The sequence below is a fragment of the Armigeres subalbatus genome, chromosome 2 (genome assembly GCF_024139115.2).
Source record: "Armigeres subalbatus isolate Guangzhou_Male chromosome 2, GZ_Asu_2, whole genome shotgun sequence".
NCBI classification, from domain to species: Eukaryota; Metazoa; Arthropoda; class Insecta; order Diptera; family Culicidae; genus Armigeres; species Armigeres subalbatus.
The window spans coordinates 167,896,900-167,919,556 of NC_085140.1; the positions used below are offsets into that span (position 1 = coordinate 167,896,900).

General features: G+C 38.4%; 1 protein-coding gene across 1 annotated transcript; it reads left to right on the top strand.

The window, feature by feature from the left end:
• The first annotated feature begins 20,683 nt into the window (after window positions 1–20,683).
• On the top strand, window positions 20,684–22,657 carry LOC134215452 (basic helix-loop-helix neural transcription factor TAP). Its single transcript, XM_062694641.1, has one exon. It carries the CDS (start codon window positions 20,826–20,828, stop codon window positions 21,951–21,953), a length of 1,128 nt encoding a protein of 375 aa, XP_062550625.1. The 5' UTR covers window positions 20,684–20,825; the 3' UTR covers window positions 21,954–22,657.

Consider the following 22,657-nt stretch of genomic DNA (forward strand, 5'->3'; position numbering starts at 1 on the left):
AAATAACAATTCCTCGTAAAACTACTTTTCCCCGCAAACCACATTTCCCGAATATAACACTACATCAAAAATATTTTTTCCGGTAATGGAAATCGATTTCTCTGGGCATACGAGTATCATTGTGTTAGCCTCATGATATACTAATGCACAACGATAACGGAGTGCCAAATGAAGCAGCGCGGCGCAATGTCCTTGTAGGGGATGTAATACCAGCAAAGAAGAATGTACCCAACTATGAATCAAGGCAAGCGGTCGTAATTAAGTAAGCACTTATGGGGGAGGGGGTCTGCTATTTTCACACGCTCCACATAAATAAAAAATAATAAACGGGAAAAATCTTACATGGGGGGAGGGGGGCTAAAAAATCCTGAAAAAATGCTTACGTAATTAGTGACGGCCCCAAGGACAACATAGCATAATATATTATGTAAAAGCTTAACTATTCTTCCCCTGGCAGGGTTTGCAGATATCACTCTCAATAGATAACGAACAACGATAAAAGAAAGGCAAAAACTGTTCCGAATCATAATAATTAATGGCTTATTAGGTCACTCCTGACGGAATCCAAGTTTTAAAGTGCTCGCGTTTTTGGGGGCACACCACTCGATACGGAAGCAACGCACAACTATCATTTTTATTATTTCACGCATGCCGCGACGCAGCAAAGCAAAATCAACAAAAATGACAGTTGTGCGCCGCCTCCGTATCGAGTGGTGTGCCCCCGAAAACGCGAGCACTTTAAAACTTGGATTCCATCAGGAGTGACCTTAAAACAAATTTATCATAGGGAAGATCCATAAAGTATGTCACGCAAAAAACGGCGATTTTCAACCCCTCCTCCCACTACGTCACGCTTTTTGTAAAAAATCTCTAAAATTTTGTATGGATCGTCTCGCTGCTCTGAACCCCCCTCCCCCTAGAGGCGTGGCGTACTTTGTGGATGGTCCCATACTTGTATGCAAGTGCGAAAAAATAGAATCGGATGTGTGATCGGTTATGACAAGAGAATCGGATAGGCAGCCCACACCGAGAAGTGATGATTCTCGCTTTGTTCTTATTATTTTGTGTTGCGGACCGCACAGCTGTGTAGAACAAGTTATTCGGCAACTCGGCCGTACGAAAACCATTTTTTTGTTAAATATCTTGGCTGTGCATATGCACAGCACATGTTTCGAAATGGTTGAGGGTTCGAGTCCCTCCAAGACACGTGGATTCTTTTTCGCAAATTTCATATCAATTTGTCCATTTCGAAACATGTGCTGTACATATGCACAGCCAAGATATTTAACAAAAAAGTTGAAATGTCTCATCAGAACCAGTGCTCCCCACGTTTGGAACTTTTTAAAAGAAATTTATATGAGATAATTTATGTTAAGCCATTTGGAGAGAATGCGATTGTGTATTGTAGGCCGGGGACAGGAATAGGCGGTGCTGTTGAGTGTTGATATGTTACGTAATGATTGTTTGTCTCAGGCGTCGTTTAACAAATCGGAAGCTACTTTAGACACGTTAAGGTCACTCCTGGCGGAATCCAATTTTCAAAGTACTCGCGTTTTCAAAGGCACACCATTCGATACGGAAGCAACGCACAACTGTCATTTTTGATGACAGTTGTGCGTTGCTTCCGTATTGAATGGTGTGCCCTTGAAAACGCGAGTACTTTAAAAATTGGATTCCGTCAGGAGTGACCTTAAACACCAAATGGATAACTGGCAAAATTTCAATATCATTATTAAGGTTTCTGTTTTGGAAGTTGCGATGAATGCAAATCGATATAAAACAATCTTTTGCTTCCACCATACTGCTAAAGACTGATCCAGCTTCTGCCTTTAGAATTATTAACCTGTCTGCACTACTGCACTGCACTGCAATATACCAATATTTAACATGCACTTCATAGGCAAACTTTTTGATTTGAAAATTTTAAGCCGCAAAGGAATAGCTGATTAATCCAATAATCATCCAAAGTCATGATCTTGGTAATCAATCCGATTCCCTAAACACTCGTTTATCCATGTTCTAACGACTGTAATGCAGCGTTCAACCAACCGTTGACGAGAAGTGTCATAAAAGTTTTAATTAAATTTCCAACCCCCATCAATTTTCAGCCCACCAAGTGGAATCCGTTAGCTGCGCACTACAGCTCACTAGGCACCGAGTGCAACGATTTGTTTATCCTGAACGCCTTCGTCCATTCAGCGAGATCCTTGCATCCATCGGTAAAAGTCAAAAGGCTCATTACCACCGCGATTGTTATTCAAATTTTCCCGCTCTGCCGCCCTTCATCGAGACTGCAGGACAACAATGACGAACGAAGGACCCTTTTTGTCTTTTGCATTGCAACATGGTGGTGAAATTCGGTCTGGTTGTTGGAACACCTCTTCCAGAGGGGTTACCTTCGTCTGAATAAATGAAGAACCATTCCCAATTGGAATCGTTTGCATAAATTAAATTTTTCATGTTTGTTTCAGAAATGACAAAACATGGATAATTTATAGGACAGGATCGGAGGCATTCCCTTGTCGATGTAATACACGTGAGCTCAATAAACATGATACCAGAGTTAGCTGGTTTTGTATGTTATAACATACATGAGCACTTAAGCATCATCTTCTTCTTCTTCTTCTTATTGGCATTACATCCCAACACTGGGATAGAGCCGCCTCGCAGATTAGTGTTCATTAAGCACTTCCACAGTTATTAACTGCGAGGTTTCTAAGCCAAGTTACCATTTTTGCATTCGTATATCATGAGGCTAACACGATGATACTTTTATGCCCAAGGAAGTCGAGACAATTTCCAAGCCGAAAATTGCCTAGACCGGCACCGGGAATCGAACCCAGCCACCCTCAGCATGGTCTTGCTTTGTAGCCGCGCGTCTTACCGCACGGCTAAGGAGGGCCCCCACTAGCATACTTAAGCATCAGATGGGTGCTATAACTTGTACTGATTTTTAACAGAAAAGTTGAACAGTTTAACTGAAAAACTAACTGTGCAGTAGAATATTTTAAGAGAGCAAAAAAGGATAGCAAAAATTCAAATCGTATTGTGAAATTTGAGCAATAATAGTTACTACTTGGACTGCATATGTTATTAATCAATAATATTCAATATTATTATTATTTTTAGGAGAATGTCTCCGGTTATGGACCACCCTGAAATTTTTTTGAAGCTTGATAGATACGACAAATCTGAGCAATTTCAAACTTAAAGTTTAATAGCATACATAATCAGAGCCAATATCAGAGCATGCACATGCATATGGCTTCTTAGCGCGAGCAAACAAACAAAAAACGTGAAAATGTGTTTGTGTTTCAAAATTTTGTCAATTTTAAAAAGTGATAAAAGCAAAACATTGAAAAGAGGTGAGTGTTATACTTTATCATTGAGTATATTAAATGTACTTTGTGATGTGATATCAAATTCCAGTGAAATGTTTGTGTCGTGTAAATTTGATGAACAAAAGAAAAATGTCTACCATTCCCGAAAGGGACCACTAAATGTTCCTAAACATAGGCCGCTGCAAACTCCACTCATTGCAATGATCACTGCCTCAAAGGTGGCCCATAACCGGGTACAATTTTAATTTTAGTCAAAAATCAATACTTCATAAAAGTAGTCATAAACGTTGACTTTACATAACACGCCAGCTCACATTGTAATTCATCATCATAATAAAGTCAGAATTGCCAGAAAAGTATTATTTATATCCGATAATATCAATATTTAATAATATCAGAATTGGCAGCAATTTTATTCTAAATATAATAGTGCGTTTGGGGTGGAGAAACATTGTGCATCTACTCGAGAGCAAATTTTGGTAACAGTCCTATTTTACATGTTAGTCAATTACATAGTGTAGTGAATATAAAACTGAAATGATTGCTCATTTGTTCTTTCTTGTAAATGTTAGGATAAAATCTACTAGCATGGGTGGATGTATGTTGGCGGAATATCTATTCATATTGATTGATTTTCATTGGCTTTTATCGGTGAGATCGAACTACCTAAGCTCAAAGTGGAAGGGAGCATGTTTACAAAGCACGATGAAGCACAGAATTGAAAGTTATCGCAAGCGAGCGACAAGCCAATGAAAATCAATGAAAATCAACCAATGAAAATCAATCAATAAGTTTCTCGCGGTGATGAAACATCATAAACAAGGAATATCTATTCGACTATATATTGTATCGAAGCAGTTATCCTCGTAGTTTGACACGATTGTGAAAAGGTGATTCATTTCAAACTTCATGCCTTTTGGTCTGCAATTGAGAGCTTCGACATTTCTTTGCTTGATAAAATACCATCAGATTCAAGTACAGTAGCACCAATGATTATTATCAGCAATAAGCCGTCATGTGTTTATTTGTCATGTTTGCGTGAATGTAACATGATTCCAGTATGCTTGTTTGCATTAGGTAGCATTAACTTGGTAACTATCGAGAGCAAAGTAAACATAATCAACTATTTAGTGAATGAACTGGAGTGGTTAAAACCATAAAATAATTCTCACCATATGGTGGCTGTTTGCTCGAGAATAGTGTGACACTGAATAATAACTCACGAAGTCAAGGAACTAGGGGAATGGATCGTTATCATACACAGGAATATAGTTGCAGTTAGAGATATAAAAGTTTGTAAAGTATAGTGAGGAAAGTGTAAAGCATTTATTTGCAACATCTAAAAATTTACAAGATAGTATCATATAGATAGTAAATGATAACACTGTGTATAACTGATGTATATACTCTCCAACGTAAAAAGCTTTGGCAGCAAAAAGTACCAGAAACTCAACGATAATTACTTATATAATATGCAATTATTCTCAACAAACAAATTTACGTTTCATATTCAATTAAATTTAATTAAATTTTAAAAGGAATGTTGCGTTTATTTTTATGCTTCAAATAAGTATAACTTTTTGCATATCACCAGATTTTTCTTCAAAATTTGTAGATTTTTTCAAATCTACTAGCTTAATTGTAGTTGCACCAATGGCGATAATATATCGTATTTTGGTAAAGAAAGAATAATGCTTATCATGCTGGCGATTGATTCCGTAAATTTTTCTGTTTCGCTGTTTCAGCTCATATCAAATCACATTTTCCTAACCTTTTTTCATGCCGCATCAATAACGTTTGATCCCATTCTATTTGGGCGCAAACTAGATGAACCGTACAAAGCAAAAGAGTTGAAAGAGTTCCGAAGGCGGTGCACCGATTCGTTCCAGTAGCGTGTTTGCAACGAACAGCGATGCGCCAATTTCATGACGCTTTTTAGCAATATTTTATCGAACAAAAAAATCAAACATGCCGCTGCTATGACGAATTTTATTTGATTTTATGAATGTTACGGCAGTAGATGCCTTTGGTAGATTTGCAATGATAAATTGTCGTTAACTCCTTCTAGTACTGATGAACAGATGTTTATTTTTTTTGTTTTCGAGAGAGATTTCCTTCAGTAGCTTCCACTGAAGATGCATTCTCATAAGTAGATAATAAGTTTCTGTGCTTCCGGGAGTGTTTAGCATATAATAAAGGATCTTGTCATACTTGTAATTTTTTGGGCTTTGTTACAAACCTTTCAATTAGCATAATAATACACTGATCAGCAACTGCAGCACTTACATAGATGCGCTGTACAACAATAATTACTTCCTTTTTCTTTTCACCCCTCACTTACCCTCTTCGAATCCGTTAGTCAGCAACTTTTCGCTTTGGTTTGTCACCTTCTACAAAAAGGCAAGAAACAGCAGCAGTTCTAAGCACTCCATTCCTGTAACGGCCAACCGACACGTGTGCGTGTGCAACCGGTAAACTATATGATTATCATTGTTGCCGGCTTCAATAGAAATGGTTGCCACCCCTCGCATTTCGGAAGTTCACGCTCGGCTGCACTCGGTGAGGTGATCGTCAATAAAAATCACCACCTCGCACGTGTCCTTGTTTAATCACGTCCGATTGTCTACCTGTGACACCAAGGGAAGATTATTTTCCTACTTCGCCTGCAAAAGCAAACTTACACCTTTACTTCGAAACGAAAGAGGATCAACTGGCACTTCCGGGTATAAGACATCTGCCTCAGAGGCAGAAAGGTTCGGCCGATGCCGAGAGCGATAATTCCTACTGAGAAATGGGCGTTAATCCATTTTCCGTGAACAATCGAACACAGTACTCAAGACTTGTCAGTCCTCGTAAAATGATGTTCATCATAAGTGTCCAAAAGATAAACACTGTTAAGTGGCTTGTTATCCGTAAGAAAACTCTTTGCCGAAACAAAAACATCACTGCGCAGCAAGGGATTATAACTGACAATCCTTCCTAAAGTTATCCGTTTCAATAAATTATCGCAAGCTCTGTTTATCTTTGATAAATTCTTCAAACCGATATTGTTTTGGAAATCTCAAAATAGTTGGTTGACATGCAGGTTGTTAATAAAATATGTTTTCTCGTGGTAATCTCTATCGCAATATTCATTTCCCCAGTAGTACCCGATATTTTTGAACAAATCGTGCGAGATCTAAAGGCTAAAAGCACTAAGTCTCCCATAAAAATGAACAAAATTAATCACCAACCAACGCAAGGGCTGATCGCAGTCAAGTAGCTTTTCCTCACGCTGCTGAAACCAATAAGTAAATAGCGATAATAAGTCAACGCTACGTTAATTGTAGTAGTAAAGTAGTAAAGTGACTTTCGGCGTTACAATTTCGAAGAAATTTAAAAAAAAAACTATTCGATTTTTTTCAAGTCTGTAACGCCGATTGTACACCAAATTTGTTGTTGAAACCAAATTTTTAAAAGCAGTCCAATGTTTAAGTTTGAGTTTTCAGTGAAATGGGGGTTGAAGACGTACTTGTTATAAACTCTGTTTTCCTTCATTTCTTGGAGATAGAAGAACTCGGTTGGAGTTGGGGTCAATCTCCTCTGAATGATAAATTGGAAAATGATCAGTTGGGTTCAATATTTTGTTTGTTAGACAGAAGCTAAGAGAATGCAAGTATTCTTATATGCAAACATCGAGTACTCATGAGTCTTTATTGCTTGTCCGAAATTAGCCCAAATGAAAAGCAAATGCAATAAGATCGCTCTTTGATGGTGTCCCGACCAGTAGATAGTAACTGATTTAAATCAGAATTTGTTATTCTGTTATTCTTATCACTCGTTGTGTTACAAGTTTAAAGAATACACTTTCCATTCGTTAGCCATGTAGAAATATGCCATTCGTAATGATTATAACACATTGTGTTACAATCATGTTATGACGATCATGGAATATTCATTCCTCCATCCAAGTTAGAGAAATTATAAAAAAATATTGCAGATATTGTTATTGTAACACATATTGACTTAACCCTCTACAACCCAAATTTTAGTTTTCGCTCAAAATCACTATTTTGCTTTCTAAAATCGATTTAAACACGGTTTGGGCATTAAAAAAAATTAATTCGCGATTTTATCAATTTCACGCTTTGATTTTTTAGAATTTTGTTTTTCAAGTTTTTTATCCAATCAAATATTTTTGAATCTATTAATCTTTTTTGATTTTTTCACCATGTTTAGAGTTTAAAAAATCCTATTCCTATCCCTATTCCTATTCCTAATCGCAATTTTTAAAATTTCGAGTTTTTTATATTTTCCATGTAACGAGTTAGATTAATATTGTATAGTGTGACATTCATCACTTTTAACTTCTATTGAATAAGGTTAGTTGTAGAAAAAAAACTACCAATTTTTCACTCTTCAAAGGTATACGAGTAAAAACACGGAGGAACAAAATGTTAGTCAATTTTCAATATTTTTTTAATAAATTTGTAGAACTTTGAAAATTGACTTTAAACCACATTCCAACATGCATTGAAGTTTATATTGTTGATTAGCATCAACAACTTTTCGAAATCTGATCAATTGAAAATTACAAACAAAATAATCAGAATACCACGTTTGAAGGCGGTCTTGGGCATTAGAGGGTTAATAGTGGTTAAATTTTGTTATGACTATCAGGTCGGAATGTCGTTTCAAGTAAAGCCTAGATCATTTAGAGATGGGGCACTTCCTTTTAGAGATAATGGCGTTCCTAGTGGTCAGAAATACAAGTTTTTCACAGCGTTGCATAATTTGTAAACCATTGATTTCGGTCTGTTTTTTCCAAAGTTTGAAATTAATGTGGTTTCAAAATAATCACCATGCAGGAAGAGAAACGAAAAATAATTATTCACAGTCCTGGAAAATCCATATGCGTCAAAAGCCGGATTTTATCCTTCATTCAGTTCCATGATGGCCCATTTACGTTTGGCTAGATTTCGCCAGCTGCCAATGTATCTTAATACTTAACACAACGGACAGGACACATAACACACCGGTGGAGAAAAAGGCTCGTTAGTAGGTATAATGAAAGCAGAAGGAAGAAGAAGAAATAAGGAAAATGGAGGAAGGAAGAAAGGAGGAAGAAAAAAGAAGGAAGAAGGAAGAAAGAAGAAGGAAGAAAGAAGGAGAAAAAAATAAGAAAGAAGGAATAAAGAAGAAGACGAAGATAGGAAGCAGGAAGAAGGAAGTAAGAAAAATGAAGAAGTAAGAAAAATAAAGGAAAATAGTAGAAGGAAGAAAGGAAAATAAAGAAGGAAGAAGAAAGAAAGAAAAAAGAGAAGCGAAGAAAAAAGAAGGAAGAAATAAGAAAGAAGGAGGTAGAAAAAGAAGGAAACAAAATAAAAGAATACAAAAAACTTAAAAAGCAAGAAAGAAGAGGAAGAAAGAAAAAAGAAGAAAAAGGAAGAAAGAAAGAGGAAGATATAAAGAAGTAGGAATAGAAAAGGGAAAACTCAAGTAGGAAGAAGGTAAAAGGAAGACTGGAGTAAGAAAAAAATAAGAAGGAAGGAAGAAGAAAGAAGAAACGATGAAGAAGAATTAAAAATGCAGGAAGAAGGAAAAAGGCAGAAAGAAGAAAAGGGGAAAGGGTCATTTGGCCGAAACCCATTCAGCTGAAAGCCATTTGGCCGAATGCCACTAGGCCGATAGTTGTTTGGCCGAATATACCATTTGGTCGAACAAACCATTAAGCCGAATGGGTCATTTGGCTGAAAGGGACATTTGGCCGGAAGGGTCATTTGGCCGGAAGGGTCATTTGGCCGAAAGGGTCGTTTGGCCGAAAAGGTCGTTCGGCCGAAAAGGTCGTTCGGCCGAAAGGGTCATTTGGCCGAAAGGGTCGTTCGGCCGAAAGGGTCATTTGGCCGAAAGGGTCGGGGTCTTCTCCATTCGGGCCAGTTGCCTGATACCTTTTATTCTACATGTGTCATTTTCTAGCAGTTAGTATCTCACTGTCTGTCGACGGGTGATTCCAACAGGAGTGAGAAATTTGACACTGATGGGCTCGATATTGAGATGTGCGCCACCGTGCCACGCCACCGCCGACAAACGGCACACCGCTGTTTAAAATCTGGCACGCCGCCAATCTATTATATTTCACGTCGAATCAAATCTCTAAATGTCTACCGATTTTTCTGTGGATATTTAGAAGAACCAGTAGAATTTCCCGGTTGATGTATGTATGTATGTAATTAGCCACCATCCTGGCTGGAGTCTTGCTCTGCATGCGGTTCCACTTAACAGTAAGGTCAAATTTCAATATCATTTTGAATTCAACATATTGCTGTATGAAGGGCCAAAAATGGGGGTGGTGGACCTGTAAGCAGAGACACTTACACGAAACCCACGGGAAAATGAGAATCTCCTTCCAGCAGAATGATCCAACAAAAAGAATAATGAAATTTGCGATACTTATCAAGCTTTCCACGGGATGGTTTGTTTGAAGAAGGGCGCGTCAACTGGTTGACAACTGTTGGAGATAAAAGTAATAGACGCTAACGACTAATACTTTCCTTCCTTGACTCCGATTGGCTACCACTTCATTGTCCAGTTGTAAATTCATTGATGCCCTTATGCACTCTCCCAACCCCATATCATATATTTACAGTCAAATCGGGACTGATTTGCGATTTGGGCGTAACACATTTTGTAAACAAACATTGGAAGACGAATTCCGGCTACAGCAAGCATTTCCTTAGAAAACCACGGTATGTATCCGATATAAAAGACTTTCTTCTAGCATGTGAGGGAATTAGTTTTGGAGAAACACGCTTGCATTCTACGGAATCCACAAAACAATGTTTGTTTACAAAACAAGTCACGCCCAAATCGCAAAGCGGTCCAGAAATCAGTAATATAATAAGGAATATTCAGGTATTTGTAGAAAATATATGAACTAGTTATCCAGCAGATAATCCAGGAAAGCTACTGTGCACCAATTCTTTACTCTGAACCAAAATATTATCGTAAATTTAGGTTATTAATAACTACTTCCTGTAAGCACAACGTAATACGGTGTCGTTTCTTTTAAATAATACCGCTACTACTGGACCTCGGGCAGGTGTAGGAAATATTATTCCTGACGACATCAGCAATCGTTAATACACTGAAAAAAATATTACAGATACTTATATATTTTGTCTTGATATAATATATAACATATGAATTATAATTCAAAATGAAATATATGCATGATAAGAAGCAATGTGATGAGTATTAAATAATACTAATAAATACCAGTAGAATTTCCCGGTTAATATTTACAAAATATCCCGTTGAAACTCCAAAGATTTCTTTGTGTGAAAATAATTATGATTTCCTTGAAACTTCCATACAACTTGTTATGGAAATTCCAAACACTTTATTGTGAAAACACTATAGAATTCCAGTGTACAGTTTCCGAAGAATTTTCCGTGGAAATTCACAAGAGGACCGTTTGTCCGAAAATCATTTGGCCGAAAGCCACAAGACTGAAAGCTGTATGACTGAATATGTCATTTGTGCCAAACGAACCATTTGGCCGAATGCTTATTCGCCGAAAAAGTTGTCTAGCTGAATCATTTGGCCGAAAATGCCGTTTAGTCGAAGTGGTAGGACGAACGGATCGACATTTTCGACCATATTGTCTATTATAAGTTATTACCAGTTCGGCCAAATGGCATTTTCAGCCAAATGACCTATGAAGCCAAACGCTCTTTCCGCAAAAATGACCTGTTCAGCCAAACGACCAGTTCTGCCAAACTACTTAGTTGGTCGTATGTCCCTTTCGGACGTATATCGGTTTCAATCAAATGCCACTTTCCACCAAACCATTTTCGACCAAATCATCGATCATCGACCTAAAAACCGGCCAAATTGAATTCGGCTAGTAGAATTTCGGCCAAATGACCCTTTCCCGTGTTGAACAATTCCTCGTGAACCTTCCGAAGATTTTTTTGTGGTCAATACAAAAAATTTCCCGTAGAAATCCTAAGAAATTGCTACAATATTCCAAATAAATGCTTTCTGAAATCCCAAACAGTTCTCCGAGGAAACATAATTAAAATAAAATTTAGAAATTTCACATAGGAATACTAAAAAATCTTAGTGAAATTCTGAAAAATTCCTCGTGAAAATTCCGGAGAATTATCCATAGCCTAAAAAAATCTCGTACAAATTCAAAAGAATTTCGTATTCCGAAGGATTGTCTAGAGTACTTCCGAAAACCAATTTCTTGGAATCCATCAATTTTTTTGTTCAAATCCACATTTTGAACAAGTTTTCACATTATATCCGAAGAATTGCCTTAAGAATTTCTTCTTCTTCTTCTTATTGGCATTACATCCCCGACTGTGACATTGCCGCCTCGCTGCTTAGTGTTCATTCAGCACTTCCACAGTTATTAACTGCGAGGTTTCTAAGCCAAGTTACCATTTTTGCATTCGTATATCATGAGGCTAACACGATGATACTTTTATGCCCAGGGAAGTCGAGACTATTTCCAAACCGAAGATTACCTCGACCGGCACCGGGAATCGAACCCAGCCACCCTCAGCATGGTCTTTATAGCCGCGCATCTTACCGCTAGGCTAAGGAGAATTTGCATAGATTTTTTCTTGGAAATTATGATAAAATTCCGAGAAATTTCCCATAGAAATGTTGCCCAATTTCCCTGAAAAAATCTGAAAAATCTCCCATGGAAATTCCGAAGAATTTTCCGTGGAAATTTCAATTGATTTTTCATAGATATCCCAAACTTTTTATACTATGGATTATAAACAATTTTCCTTGGAAATTACATATAATGTTTTTTGTAAAAATTTTGGAAAATTTTCCGCTGAAATTTCGGAGAATTTCGAAGAGTTATCCCGAAAAATTTAAATAAAATTCGTTAAGAAACGAACGCAAAAACAAAAAATTGCCACGCCGATTCACGCCCCCGGCAAAAAAATTAGATTTCGGCTCGACGCCGGTGACGACTTTTGGACCGAGGCACACTTCTACCTCGATGACTGTTTGCGAACTCGGCAGTAGACAATAATGTACAAATCAGCATCGCATGTGCAAATCACCAAGCATGTTTAATTGCTTGCTTTCGCGACACACCTCGTGAAGAATCCCTGATTGACTGGCTGCGATTGTATGTCCTTTGCGATGGCTTCTCACAGTGTGTGTCTATGGGGAAACATGATTTTTCAAAAATCAGTATCTCTGAAACACCCACCACGTGAAAGTAGATGCTCTCCTCTTTCATACAGTGGGTAAACCAAATTGTTCTATCGGGGGATCTAGATGTAATCGTCGCATATTGCCATTGGCAATCAGTTTCAAAAACGTTCAATGATTTGGTCACCAACATAAAACGCAAACAGAAAATCTGGACGATCAGAATCAGAGTCTGAGTCTGGATTTTTAGTCAGAAACATCGTGAATTTAATGAAAACAAAATCGTCCAGTTCAGAACAGTCAACCAGTAAACGAAAATTATACATCTGTTCTATGCATCAAATGCATTTTATCCTGAAAGACACTTATTTTCATGAACCACTAGAATGTGAAGTAATCGATGAGCCTCACTCACTTTCATACATTCTAGGGGAAATAATCTAGAACAATGATCAGAATCGTAAGTTCAAAAGGCTTCACTAAAGATTAGGCCACGCTAACATATGTCAAAACTTCATAGAAGAAATGTGCTCCTTACTTACAAAACCCAAAATATCTTTATTAAACCTCCCACATAGGATTGCCAATAAAATATGCAACCTAAAAATGGCCTAAACCGAACTGGGGATACAACTCAGCCACCTCCAGCATGATCTTGGCATGCCTATGGCACAGGTAGCGATAATGATGTCCTTTGAAATGTTATAAACATCGTTAACCTATTCTTTATGAATCAAATGTTCAGATGCGGAGAAGAATATCGGAGCCGCAAATACTAAATTCAATCATTAGCTAACAAACATGACCGCTCCGCAATGGTTAATCCCACTAAATTATTATTAACAGCAGCCTCTCCCTGGTCAATTTACTTTTATTTTTTGGTGAAACTTTTCGGATAATAATGTAATTAGCAAAGTTCATAGAGATTAACTATATCTTTGCAATTTAATAGTTTGAACTCGAAAAACGGATTGGATTCCGGCATTCAAGACATAAGGATTACAGCAGTGCTTGTCTTATATATAAAAACTCAGATTAATCCACCTAGCGGTGATGGTGCCTTTCTCGTTCGTTCAAAAGGTTTGGAAAAATCTCAAATAACACCAATATGTGGATTGGTCTTATTTTTCATATTTGTTTATATGCATAAAAAAAATTCTCGCCAAACGCAATTTGTTGCAAACAAATCGGATGAGCATTAGAGCAAAAAATGGCATTTTATTTGGTACTTTTCAAATGAGTATTTTCGCCATAACTTTTGACCCAATTGTACGATCCGGCCAAGTTTCTATAGGAAACAATGGGACAAGATTCTGCGTCGAATGCAATCTGTTGTGTACACTGTAAAGTGCCTGAAAAATGAGTGACATTTTTTGCGCGATTTTTTCGTATGAATTTGTATTTTGGCCATAACTTCTGATCCCATAGTCCGATCTGACCAATTTCAAATAGGAAACAATGGGACAAGATTCTGCGTCGAATGCAACTTGTTGCGAGCAAATCGGTTGAGGATGAGTGCCCGAAAAATAAGTGACATTTTTTACGCGATTTTTTTGTATGAATTTGTATTTTGGCCATAACTTCTGATCCCATAGTTCGATCTGGCCAATTTCAAATAGGAAACAATGAGACAGAATTTTGCATCGAAAGCAACTTGTTGCGAGAAAATCGGTTGAGGATAAGTGCCCGAAAAATGAGTGACATTTTTTACGCGATTTTTTTGTATGAATTTGTATTTTGGCCATAATTTTTGATCCCATAGTCCGACCTGGCCAATTTCAAATAGGAAACAATGGGACAGGATTCTGGGTCGAATGCAACTTGTTGCGAGCAAATCGGTTGAGGATAAGTGCCCGAAAATGAGTGACATTTTTTACGCGATTTTTTCGTATGAATTTGTATTTTGGCCATAACTCTCGATCCCATAGTCCGATCTGGCCAATTTCAAATAGGAAATAATGGGACAGGATTTTGCGTTGAATGCAACTTGTTGCGAGCAAATCGGTTGAGGATAAGTGCCCGAAAAATGAGTGACATTTTTTACGCGATTTTTTTGTATGAATTTGTATTTTGGCCATAATTTTTGATCCCATAGTCCGACCTGGCCAATTTCAAATAGGAAACAATGGGACAGTATTCTGCGTCGAATGCAACTTGTTGCGAGCAAATCGGTTAAGGATAAGTGCCCAAAAAATGAGTGACATTTTTTACGCGATTTTTTTGTATGAATTTGTATTTTGGCCATAATTTTTGATCCCATAGTCCGACCTGGCCAATTTCAAATAGGAAATAATGGGGCAGGATTCTGCGTCGAATGCAACTTGTTGCGAGCAAATCGGTTGAGGATAAGTGCCCGAAAAATGAGTGACATTTTTTACGCGATTTTTTCGTATGAATTTGTATTTTGGCCATAACTTTTGATCCCATAGTCCGACCTGGCCAATTTCAAATAGGAAATAATGGGACAGGATTCTGCGTCGAATGCAACTTGTTGCGAGCAAATCGGTTGAGGATAAGTGCCCGAAAAATGAGTGACATTTTTTTTAGTAGTTTTGCGCACACACACACACACATACACACACACACACACACACACACACACACACACACACACACACACACACACACACACAGACATCACCTCAATTCGTCGAACTGAGTCGATTGGTATATAACACTATGGGTCTCCGGGCCTTCTATAAAAAGTTTGTTTTTGGAGCGATCATATAGCCTTTACCGTATACTTAGTATACGAGAAAGGCAAAAAAGAAAAAAAGTAGAAAAAAGAAAAAAACAAGAAATAAGGAAAAAAAAGGAAGAAAGAAGGAAGAAAAAGGAAGAAAGAAGGAAGAAAAGGAAGAAAGAAAGAGGAAGATATCAAGAAGAAGGAATAGAAAAGGGAAAACTCAAAGAGGAAGAAGGTTAAAGGAAGACTGGAGTAAGAAAAAAATAAGAAGGAAGGAAGAAGAAACGATGAAGAAGAATTAAAAAATGCAGGAAGAAGGAAAAAGGCAGAAAGAAGATAAGGGGAAGGGTCTGAAGGGCTGAAAGCCATTTGGCCTGTGAACACTAAGCTGCAATGCGGCTCCTGTGCCAGTGTGGGGAATTGGGGATGTAATGCCAATAAGAAGAAGAAGAAGGTCATTTGGCCGAAAGGGTCGTTTAGCCGAAAGGGTCATTTGGCACGAAGGGTCATTTGCCGAAAGGGTCATTTGGCCGAAAGGGTCGGGGTCTTCTCCATTCGGCTCAGTTGCCTGATACATTTTATTCTACATGTGTTCTAGCAGTTAGTATCTCACTGTCTGTCGGCGAGTGATTCCAACAGTAGTGAGAAATTTGACACTGATGGCCTCGATATTGAGATGTGCGCCACCGTGCCACGCCGCCGCAGACAAACGGCCCACCGTTGTTTAAAATCTGGCACGCCGCCAATCTATTATATTTCACGTCGAATCAAATCTCTAAATGTCTACCGATTTTTCTGTGGATATTTAAAAAAAACCAGTAGAATTTCCCGGTTAATATTTACAAAATATCCCGTTGAAACTCCAAAGATTTCTTTGTGTGAAAATAATTATGATTTCCTTGAAACTTCCATACAACTTTTTATGGAAACTCCAAACACTTATTTGTGTACACTGTATAGTTTCCGAAGAATTTTCCGTGGATATTCACAAGGAAATAAAAAAAAAACTCGTTGAAATTAAATATTTGAATGGAGAAGGGCCGTTTGTCCGAAAATCATTTGGTCGAAAGCCACAAGACCGAAAGCTGTATAGCTGAATATGTCATTTGCCCAAACGAACCATTTGGCCGAATGTTATTCCACTGAAAAAGTTGTCTAGCTGAATATGTCATTTGGCCGAAAATGCCGTTTAGTCGAAATGGTAGGACGAACGAATCGACATTTTCGACCGTATTGTCTATTATTACCAGTTCGGCCAAACGGCATTGTCGGCCAAATGACCTATGAAGCCAAACGACCATTTCTGCCAAATTACTAAGATGATCGTATGTCCCTTTCGGACGTATATCAGTTTCAATCAAATGCCAGTTTCGGCCAAACCATTTCGACCAAACCATCGATCATCGACCTAATAACTGTTGCGGCCAAATGGATTTCGGCTAGAAGAATTTCGGCCAAATGACTTTTCCCCGTTTTGAACCATTTTCCGTGAAACTTCCGAAGATTGTTTTAGGGTCAATACAAAGAATTTCTCGTAGAAATCTTAAGAAATTGCTCCCGAGAAAAAACTAACTAACTAACTAAGTGGAATTCTGAAAAAATCCTCGTGGAAATTCCGAAAAATTACACATAGACTAAAAAAATCTCGTACAAAAGAATTTCGTATTCCGTAGGATTGCCTGGGGAACTTCCGAAAAACAATTCCTTGGAAACTTTGAACGCTTTTCCGTTGAAATCCATTGATTTTTATCTTCAAATCCGCATTTTGAACAAGTAGCCGCGTTATATCCGAAGAATTGCCTTAAGAATTTCTTCGTCTTCTTCTTATTGGCATTACATCCCCACACTGGGACATTGCCGCCTCGCTGCTTAGTGTTCATTCAGCACTTCCACAGTTATTAACCGCAAGGTTTCTAAGCCAAGTTACCATTTGTGCATTCGTATATTACGAGGCTAACACGATGATACTTTTATGCCCAGGGAAGTCGAGACAATTTCCAAACCGAAGATTGCCTAGACCGGCACCGGGAATCGAACCCAACCACCCGCAGCATGGTCTTGCTTTATAGCCGCGCATCTTACCGCTAGGCTAAGGAGAATTTGCATAGATTTTTTCTTGGAAATAAACAAAGAATTTCTACTGAAAATTTTAGAGTCTCCCTTGAAAACTCCTGAGAGTTTCCCGCGGATATTGCGAAGGGTTTTTATGAGTAAATTCCGAAAAATTTCCCATGTAAATGTTGAACAATTTCCCAAGAGAATTCTGAAGAATCTCCCATGAAAATTCCGAAGAATTTTCCGTGATTTTTCAATTGATTTTTCAAAGATATTCCAAACTTTTTAATCTATGGATTTTAAACAATTTCGCTTGGAAATTGCATAGATTTTTTTTTTTTGAAAATTTTGGAAAAATTTTCCACGGAAGCTTCGAAGAATTGCTAGTGAAGATTTCAAAGAAGAATTTCGAAGAGTTATCCCGAAAAATTCCAATAAAAATAGTTAAGAAACCGCCACCGGCAAAAATGGTTTTCGGCGTGACGCCGTGACGATTTTCGGACCGGCGCGGCACACACTTCTATCTCCCTCGGTGACTGTTTGCGAACTCAGCAGCAGACAATAATGTGCAATTCAAATTGCAAATTACCCAACATGTTTGATTGCTTGCTCTCGCGACACAACTCGTGAACAATCTCTAATTGACTGACTGCGATTGTATGTCTTGTGCGATGGCTGCTATGATCTGTAATGCGACTGAGGAACAGAGTGTTATAGGCTTGTTCATCTACACATCTTCCCTCTTCTGACAAAATAAACAATTTTAGATAAAAAGAAAACTCTGAAGCAAAAACACACAACACACTCAGTTTCGAAGAAAAGTTTAATTGCCGGACCCGGTAAAATGTGATTGTTCTCGAAAACATCCGAATTTTGTTTGGGCTGTTTGGCAGAGTTGAAAATTTAGTAAATACCAGTCGTTACAAATTAAGACCGATTACCCAATAAAAGCAGCATTGAAGGAAGATAAAATGGTGAAGTAAATTATTTCAAACATAAGTACACTCTGGATGGCAGTGGAAACCGTTTTTCGAAAAGTGTAACCAGAATGAGTGCAGACATTCCGAAAGCAAAACTCGGCCAACTAGCCCCGCTCTTTCATACAGTTTCTGTAAGGGTCTTATGCAAAAATGTATTAAAACCCGCCATCCACTGGTTTTGGTGTACTATTCATGCAATATGTGTGTAAACACCCAACCAGCGGATGGCAGATTTTAATACAGTTCTGCATAAGAATCTTACAGAAACTGTATAATAATTGAGCATATGTATACAATTTCAGAAGATTTTATTACAATGAATTATTGGCAGTGGCTGATTTTCTACCCGCCGCTGTCACATCCAGGCGCTCTAGTATATGCGCAAAATAGCCAGCATGAGTTAACCACCTGAAGTTTGTATGGCGAAAGACATCTAACGCGGGTTTTCTCAACCGTAGGAACTTTTCACGAAAAACTATTTGGTACCGGCTATGTAGGAAGGTGTCCGCTACTACGCCTACCAAATATTTGTTTTGATGAAGGTGCTTGATTTTGATAAATCGAACTGTCGTCAACCGTCGTTGCATGACGCGTTGGCACGCCATTTTCACCAGCCGATTCCAACTGGCCGGATACACCGGCTGAAGCCACTCGGACGAAGCTTCCCATAACGTCCATGAGTTTGGTCAGAGAAGTAGACGAAGATGGACGTCATGGGAAGCTTCATCTGAGTGGCTTCAGCCGGTGTATCCGGCCAGTTGGAATCGGCTGGTGGAAATGGCGTGCCGCGTCATGCAACGACGGTTGACGACACGAACCTTAGATGCCTTTCGCCATACTGATTTCAGAAAGTTAACTCCTAGTGTGCCGCTGTAAGCACGCTCAAAATGGGCGATTCATTCAATACAAAATTTTCAAAACAACTTATCTGCTTTTGTAAACAAAGATTCAAACTTCGATTTGACGAATCTGATAGCACTCCCGCGCAAACTAACTCCATCAACACTCTGCTATCTGTTGGTGAACTTGGCTTGCGTGGGAGTGCTATCAGATTTGTCAAATCGAAGTTTGAAACTTTGTTTACAAAAGCAGATAAGTCGTTTTGAAAATTTGGTATTGAATTGTTGTATTGAAATGATACAGGTTTGTATTATTTTAATACAATATATGTGTATAAAAAGCTTACAGAATTGTATATGCCCAAATTTTATACAATAATTGTCAGATTTGTTTTTTGGGTGAAGAAACAAACAAATTTCATACATGTTGAACCTCTTACACAAAATTGTAAGAAAATGCCACAAGAATGTTTGTATCAATTATTCTTATGTTTAAAGTTAAGTTCTTTAAACTTTATTTAGGTACATTATTTTATCTGTGCACTTTGTGGTGGTAATATCCGGTAAGATTTAATGATAAAGTGAAAAAGAATCATTGATAGGCATATCAATCCATTAATCAACAAGAAGGGAATCCTACCAAATAAACTGCATCTATATGTACTTATGGATCACACTCCAATAAACACCATCATTTTGCACCCTACCCCAATATCAATTCAATAACACCCTCGACAACGCCAAACTCCCCCACCCACATCGACTGCGAATTCACTCACAGAAATCCCAACGAGACTTTCAGCTGAGCCTTCTCTACATCCCTCCAGCTTTACAACTTTGACCGTATTGAGAATTACCGACGAGACCATAATCGTGGAAGATTCTTTTGATGAATGACTTGAATGCCCCCGCCTAGACGAACCCAACTGCTGCTGTTGCTGCTGAAGTCCCCGCGCGCTCAACGACCGTCCTGATTAGCATTCATTCAATATCAAGAGCCTACCGACCGACCAAGCAAGCGGAGCATCAAAACGAAATTCTGCTCACCACCCAATTGGTCGAAATTAGATTGCGCTTCCGAAGTAAAAACAAACGCATTTCTTTTGGCTTGTGCACTTTACGCTGCGGCTTGCCGGGTCGGGGCGCAGTGCACAGTGAGGTGGCCTCGGATAAAATACGACGAAAATTAATGACTTACTTGTACGATTGTACAAGAACTTTTATCTGGATCTTCGGCAATACAAAGTATCTTCCAGTTGTAAAATTTTCGCACTGAAGTCGATAAAATATCACGAAGTGCATCGTGTATAGATAGAAAATTGACTACAAAATAAATACTGGCTTTTTCGGCCACTATTCACCGGTGCGATTTGTTGCAGACTGGAAATGAAGAGGGAGTACGACCCTTGCTAGTTTCCAATGTGCTCGATTCGTTCGGGTGAATGAGCGGAAAAGGGATAAACAAGGTGAATGGGAAGCACAACTAGAGAGTAAGAGAAGGGATGAACCATAAGAGAGAGTGTAAATCAGCGAACAGGAATCCTCCAGGGAGTCCTGACTGTGTAGATCCTTTGTATATTATGCAGAGCGAGCATAGAACAGGAGTTAGTTGGTGTTTGATAGCGGCAGAGATTAGATCGAAACAGATGAGTAAAATGTTCGAATAAGTGCGACTCGCAGTGGATTAACAACTACAGATTATGGATACTTACCAGTGACTGCAACATAAGTAATTGAATGTAGTGAGATCAGAACGTTCAAAATGTCTTCTTACTGTGGATTCGATGAAACATCTTTCGACGATTTTGCGGACTATACATCTGAAGATAGTGGTTTCGAGAAAAGTTTGGAGTCGAATGGTGACGTGTCGTTCAGTTATGCCTCGCGAAAACTGGATTTCGAGGCCACGCCTCCATGTGTTCTTCCGCAAATTCCGCGAAAACGTGGACGAAAATCATTAAAAGAGAAAAGCTTGGAGCAGATGTCAGCAGAGTTTAGTCCCAGTTTAGGTGTTCAAACCTCTACACCAACCAAACCATCAAACGCCGCCAATGGAGAACAAAAGCCTAAACGGAAATATGCCATGGGAAAAAGCCGAATCACCAGAAACCGTAGTCCCACGCAAGTTGTCAAGATCAAGCGTTTCCGTCGGTTGAAAGCAAATGATCGGGAGCGAAACCGGATGCACACCCTCAACGAAGCTCTCGAAAGGCTTAGGCTCACTCTTCCGACCTTTCCGGAAGATACCAAGCTGACCAAAATAGAAACACTGCGATTCGCATATAATTACATTTTTTCGCTAGTTCATGTACTTGAACTGGATGACGACGTTCATCTGGATTTAGAAAAACTCCAGAGCCTAACTTTAAGTGGCGAAAGGATTAACAAGGAACTTTTCGACGCCATGTTCATCAATCCACCACCACATTTCATGGAATCTGGATTTGGCTGCAGTGATTTTTACAACAGCATGCACCAGTACGGTATAACAATGAGCAATCCTCAGCACTACGATCATGCAAGTTTTTCAAAGCAAAACTATCAAATGTTCCGAGGTGCCTTCGATGCAGCCTACAATAGTCATAAGCAACCTTACCTCAGTCAAACATATCCTCCAGCAACGGCGGGTTATCACCAACAACAATCCGCGCTTAATTCAGGATACTACCAGCAACCTTCAGTCAACCCGTCGGAGGTTTGTAGTTCCCCATATCAAATGGCAGCGCAATCGACGCAGCAAATGCCCCAACAGCAAGGAATGCACTACGGCAGCAGTTTCTACAGCCAAACCCCGCCGTGGACCGAAACATCCGTTTACAATGAACCAACGGGATTTCAAGCAGACGCATGTAAGAAACATCCTGCCGAAAACTATCCTGTTGGCTTGTAGTATGAACTGTTGAGCTTTTGTATTCGTTTGTACGTTTAGACACACAGTTAACAAGTTATAAGTGCATAATGTAAACTCTGGTGATAAATAATCAAGTAGGTGAACTAGTGAATTTAGAGCTTAAGGTCATAAGAAGTGTATGATAAGTAAATCATTTTCAACATGCTTTATATTTTCTATTATTTTCAATGGAAAATGTAAAGTGTCGCGATTTGGTATTCACTGTTATGTAAATAAGATCAATCGCAAAAAACGCAAACAATAGCATGTGTTTCTGTCCAAATTAGGCGTATATGCACTATGACGCAAACACATACTCTTAAATGCGTTAAAAGTATATTTATATTATTATTATCACCAAATGCTATGCAATTTTTTCAAGCACCTCTGATGTTAACCAGATCTGCTCGAAAAAATAATCAAGTGCCATAATAATTAATAGGAATACAAATCTAACGATAAAGGTCTGATGGAAACTACTAGTCACACTAGACAAATTCTTAATAAACAGTTTCATGGTATTTTCAAATTGATAGTTTTCTTGGAAAAAAATATTCAGTTTGATGATATTATGATGAGACAATCTTCGATGCCTTCAAATTTTTCACAGGATAACTGCGTGAATGTATATGAGCTATTTTTCTATCGAAAGATTATATTTTGTACACTTTTTCATAAATAAATACAACACCAATTAAAAGCCA